The 6,316-nt window shown below is 40.5% G+C and overlaps 1 protein-coding gene across 1 annotated transcript; it reads right to left on the reverse strand.

The window, feature by feature from the left end:
* Nucleotides 1–641: 641 nt before the first annotated feature.
* LOC128732577 (uncharacterized) lies at nucleotides 642–1,860 on the reverse strand. The gene is made up of 2 exons (XM_053825859.1): nucleotides 1,682–1,860; nucleotides 642–1,629 (listed from the first exon to the last, which is right to left on the reverse strand). Exons 1-2 carry the CDS (start codon nucleotides 1,805–1,807, stop codon nucleotides 811–813), a joined length of 945 nt encoding a protein of 314 aa, XP_053681834.1. The 5' UTR covers nucleotides 1,808–1,860; the 3' UTR covers nucleotides 642–810.
* Nucleotides 1,861–6,316: the final 4,456 nt, after the last annotated feature.

Consider the following 6,316-nt stretch of genomic DNA (forward strand, 5'->3'; position numbering starts at 1 on the left):
TTGACCGCTTGTTAGAACACTCGAGTGCGGTTCTATTCATTCACACTTTTCCGAACGACGACGACATTCTTTGCGAACCCGGACCGGACAGAGCACAGCGCAGCGCAGTATGGTAGGACGGTAATTGAATCGATATCGCCTTCTTTTTTCGTCCCCGGCATTGGGTCGTTCGTTCGGTAGGTAAATACACTCGCACGCAACTCGACGTCGTCGTCGTCAATCGGACGGATGATAAGAAATCACACTATAGAGCTAGATTGTCGATTTATCAATCGTCCGGTACCAAATTAGCCAGCCAGTAGGGTTTCGACACATTTGTGCCGGCTACGGTCGGGCCAGGGGTTTCGCCGAGATCGGAATCAAACAAACCGTTCAACGTGGAACGCGATAACAATCTAGTTTTGGCCAATAATAGCGCGCTCGATTGCTGGGCAAACTTTACAGGGGCACCCCACTTAAAATATCGCAAATTGTATGTGTGGAATTGATAAGGAACTGATTACCAACCAGTTGACGTTCTTTCAATTTCCTGACAAAATGGGGGGGAGTCGTGAACGTTCAAGTTGAGTTTTGAACTAAATAAACAGAAGAAAAGTTCAGGGTTTAATACTAAATACTTCAATTTTATTGTTTGTCTCTAGTCAGGCTTCCTGACGGAATAAAACAGCTCGTTGTTGCGTAATGTAAAAATGTGATTGCACGATAACCACGCACGATTGTTGTGGTTAAGCGCGAGTATAAGTTTCAATTGCAGCGTTGGAGTAAAGTTTCTCTCTTAATAATACTACACTTTCTGTGACAGATGACAGTCTACTTTCTCCGTTTCGTGTCCATGTGGGCCAGCAGTTGGTCTACACTGCAGTACAGGTCCGGAGAGTTAACGCACTTACTGTGCCAGCAGCGCACCGGTTCGGGAAACAGCTGTCCCGGGTGCTGCGACCGGAGATGCCGTATCATCTGGAGGACGATCCATTTGCCGCAAACCAGACACTTCATGCGGTTTTCCGCATGTAACTTTTCGTGCGTCTTAAGCTTCCGTTCCGAAGAGTAGCGTCGTTTGCAGAAAGAACAGCTGAACAGTTCCTTTTCGTACATTCCCTGTTCTGCTTCCTCCAGCAGGGAGTTACTGCTGTCATCGTCATCCAGCAGGATCGAAGTAAGGATGGCACTGCTATCCATCGGTGGATATTCTACCAATTGCGTTGGATAGGGCTCTTCTATCTCTTGTCCTTCGACCAGCTCGTAATCGTCCAGCGATGCTTCGTCCTGATATAATGTCTGAGCCACATTATACAGTTCATTATCGTCGATCTCGGATTGTAATTGACCCTTGCTAAATTCGTCTTCATCATCGTCAATTACAACTTCAACCACTGCTTTATCGGGTAATATTGCCTTAGTTGGCGATTCTGATTGCAACTGCTGTTGCTCTTCCTCACTATCGTCGTCATCCAGGCAAACCACCTCCGGTGATGCTTGCCGTTTAGCCATCTGCGTTCGAATTTCAACCTGTTTCCTCCGGTAGAAATCATTGTTTACAATACACTGAATTTTGAAGGTGGACCACTCGTTTAGCTTCTGTAGGCAATCCGAACAAATCGACGACGGATAGTCGTCGGCGATGTTTAACTAAAAACAAACTTTAGTTCAGTAAAATGTTCATGGCACAAAGGTCAATTACCTTTATCGAAGTGCATTCCACCACTTTCTGGATGACAAGGATGTTCGGTTCCATGGTTTGTACGTTGAACAAGGGCACTGTGCCGGAATTCGGCGTCAGGCAAAGGCGGCACATTAACGGGTCCATCGCGTTTTTGCTGTGTGTGGCAAGATTGTTGCACAAATAAACTACACTACACTAGTTCACCTTTAGAAGGGATAACACTCGGAAAATTCATCTGTAATCGAAGGAATGCATAAATAATAATTGCAGTACTTATTATAATACTGCGTTGCTTAAACAATGTAAATATGTGTACAAACATTCTTTGACAGCTTGCGTGATGGTCGACTGGGGATTGAATGGCCGGCTGGCCGAAAGTCGACAAAGTTTCAGTACGGTTCGTGTCATTTTGAACTGTCCCGCGTACGTTGATCGATCTAAGCCGGCTCAAGCTGTAAACCATTCGGAGAATTTTTTCACTTTTGGTCAAGCGTAAGTCATTTAGAACACTCTGTTCACATTATTCGTGCTAATTTTGTTCAGTGCCCCCAATAAGAGCGATGTTGAACAACAAGCTGGATAATCCCTCACCTTGTCTCAACCTTCGCCGTCGCATATCGAAGAGTCTAAAGGTACCAGTACACTGTTTGCTTTATCGTCAAATTTTCTTCCTGTCAGAATTTGGGCAAATTTTGGTATTTGACAGACATATTTGTCTTGCCCAGTACACTGTTTGTCAAATTTGATGTCAAAAATTCGATCTGAGACGTTACCCGTGTTTCAAAATCAAATAAATTTTGACATATTTTGTGGGGCCAGTACACTGTTTGCAAAACAGCATGAAATTCGTGAGATTATCAAATACATTCGGCCCGAAAATGTTTGCGCCAGCAGATTTCTGTGCAGATCAAACTGATCAAATACGCAAAAAAAGTACGCTCGGAAAGTGAGGCTATTCATTTAACAGGAAGCTGAAAGCCATTTTAATTTTTTTAAACACGTTTTAATACAGTCATTATTATTAATTCAAAATAATAAATACAAATTACTGCGGTATGAAAAAATGCAATTTATATACACTGAAATCGCTTTTTACGCGATTTTTTTACGCGACTTTTTACGCGGTTTTCGGAATTTACGCGGTTTTGATTTACGCGGGACGTATCCTTCGCGTAAAAAGCGACTTGAGTGTAAATTCAATTTCTACATTTAGTGATGTCCGGTAATCGCTCGATTAATCGATTACAACATGGAATAATCGAATAATTTGTAATCGAATACTGCCGGCACGAGTAATTCATTAATCGAATAGTTTAAATAAGATAAAAAAATGCGAATAATCCCCATTAATCGTTCATAATCGTACGATTAATCGAATAATTTAACGAAATATTCGAATATTTATAGTCGAATACTACTAGCTAGACCGACCGATCGACCGACTAGACCGGAACCCGGACCTCAATTTTCGTTCCGATGTCGAACACTACGACTAGCACGAATACTGAACTAATCGATCAGTGCCTACTCGGTCGATTAATCGGTAATCGAATAATTAAAAATTTCGGACATCACTAATATCAATACCAATGTCAGCCGTGTCGCTTTTGTCCAATACCAATATCAGCCGAATTGACCATTTTACGAACCATAACAACATTGCTGATATTGATTTTGCTTCAGAGCTGCCATCAATACAGATATTTGTGCAAGCATAAATTTGGGACTCTACCGTTTTCTCCGGAGTATTTAATTTTATCGATCTAATCTTTTAAATAACATAAATAGTTTATGGACTACTTTAAAATTCAGGAACATTAGTAGAGCCAGAAATCACAGCAACTGAAATAATTGATGGGTCCCAAATTTATGTATGCACAAATATCTGTATTTGTGGCAGCTCTGTTTTGCTTTCCCGTGGGGCATCTGCGGATTGTCAAAGTACCAGCACAGCACAGGGAAAGCGCCACATCAATATCAGCAAGTCAGCATGTCGCTTTGTCACGTAAAATGCTCTTTACATAAAGGCATTGCTTGGTATATAATAAGTTGGGCACCTACTTTTCAAAAGGTCGTAAGCAGATGCCAGATATATCCAACAAACATTTCTGTTGAATAACAGTTAATCAAGCGCTTATTACCCGGTAATCTATACCCCTACTATTAAAGAAAAATGAATGTTGGGTGCATGCATAAATTTGGGACATTATTTTTCCGCAGTATTTCATTTTTACAGTCTAATTTTTGCTATAATGTACATAGTTTATGAAGTACTAGTACGTATTATAGAGATTGCTGACATTTACCGCACGCACAGTTCGCATTTGTTTGTTTTTTTTTCGCTGCGAAAAATTTTTCACGATGCACACAAACCACTGTATTAGTCTCACATTAGCAATCCTGATACCGTCCGTTATTATGGCAAATGGTGTAAAAAGCTGGATAGCGCATCACTGTGTGATTACAGCGCACTACTTGCGACACACAAAACCAGAATAAAATTGAATGTCACACAGCTATCCACCTATTCGCGTGCGTAATGACGGCTACTGGATACAACTTTCGGAAAACGTTAGCATGCTTTTGGCAGCTTTATTCACGTTAAGTTAATATTTCCAGCCTTAATTGTCGTTGTAGAACTTTCAAGCATACGTGAGCGGAGTTCCCAAAAGCAAATAAACATTGTCGAAAAGCGTACCCACAGTAGAATCAATATATATAGAATGCCAGTGTCGCTGTTTTTCTATAGGACTCATTGTATCATACAATCTGTATCAAGTCTGTGAATCGGGAACTTCATTGTCAATGTTGCTCATTGTTATATATCTGTTCTTTATCTGTGCGCTGGTTGGTGCTGTCTTCAGTGCGTTCTCCGCTGTGTTTTTATGCTAGTGAAATGGTAACGTTCTTTTTCTTTTCGTCCGGATGAATAGAATCCCTCACTGCGCCCTTTTACACCGATTTTTTCAGAAATTTGAAGCAAGCGAAGTTTCCAATCACATTACTTGGTAGCCATATTTGAAATTTCAAACTGATTGTCAAAGTTTGACAATGAGATTCCCCTTTTAATGAATCTCAGACGCACATACATTTGCATATATAATGTAAATACATTATCTGAACATGTGTGATGTTTACCACGCGCACTGCAGCGACACTGGCATTCTATATATATTGATTATACTGTACCCACTAGCCGCCATTAAGCGCGCGAAAAGGTGGATTACGGGTTTCAACTACAACAGCAATATTAATATTGCTAGTCGAATAGAGTCGGTGCAACGGAGGTTTATCCGCTTTGCCTTCCGTAGGTTACCATGGAATGACCCGTTCTGGCTACCAAGCTACGAACAGCGCTGCAGATTAATCAACTTGGACACCCTGCTAACACGTCGGGACGTAACTAGAACCGTCTTCGTATCAGATGTTCTGACATCTCGGATTGACTGTCCTTGGTTTCTTTGAAGACTAGACATCTTAACTCGGTCTCGCTTAACGCGGAATAATTTCTTCTTGCATATACCGCATCGGAGAACTAACTACAGTACTTTCGGTACTGTAACCGGCTTACAACGGAACTTCAACCGTTTTGTGTCCTATTTCGACTTTGACGTCAGCTGCAACGTATTGAAAACCCGATTTAGAGCTCTTGCTATTAGTTTTTAAGTAGTCAGTGTCGTGACCGTCTTCCGTACGCCGTGCGCTGAAGACCAAAACTCAACCGATCGTCTGTACATCCGAAGCAACGCAAACGCAATCCAACTTTTTCTTTTTCTCGCTAGTTCTCAGATATTCAACAAATCCCGAATGAATGCAGACACTCGCATACATATTGAGCATAATGCTTGCAGATCTAACACGAAGCGGCTCTTGCTCATGTTATATACTGCTCAAAGCAGAAGTGCCGTTACCTTATACTTTACAGTTACACTGAAGTAAATCACTTTGATTTTTATTCTAGGCATCTGGCATATTCTCTACAGTCAGTAGGATAGAAAAATCTGTGCATGCCTTTGGCAAGTTGATATTTCCAGCCTTAGTTGTTGTTGTAGAACTTTCAAGCATACGTGAGCAAATAAACATTGTCGAAAACTGTACCCATTAGCCGCCATTAAGCGCGCGAAAAGGTGGATATGCATACAATAATTGTTCATATTTTCTAGTAAATTATCAATGTTAACAGAAACAGAATGTAGCCTTTCGATCCTGAAATGAACGTTTAAATGCTGACTATTAATTTACTAGATATACTAGAATAATGTTTCACATATGTAGTATTATATACGTGGTAGTGCCTAATTTTAGAGAGTATTTAAGGTGAAATTAGTCGTCATCGATTCTGCCAATTTCAAAAGCAGTTTTTTTGTTTGAAACAAAAATTCTGTTCATGAAAATATATTCGCTGTGTTCAGATTGGCAAGAAGAAGGCAGTATTTATATTTTTACAACTAGACCCCAGCTATTGGGTCCAAAAACTGCTTCCGAAATTGGGCTCTCCGACGAAAAGTTATTGACTGCTAATTTCCCCTTGAACAAATCATGTTCGAAAAACAGGTCTATTAAGTGATTTCCTCATTATTCATAATCTTTTTAACTTTTCACTATTGATTTAATAATGTCCTGATTTATTCCAGTGTCATTTCCTTTGCAAAA

The sequence above is a fragment of the Sabethes cyaneus genome, chromosome 1 (genome assembly GCF_943734655.1).
Source record: "Sabethes cyaneus chromosome 1, idSabCyanKW18_F2, whole genome shotgun sequence".
NCBI lineage: Eukaryota > Metazoa > Arthropoda > Insecta > Diptera > Culicidae > Sabethes > Sabethes cyaneus.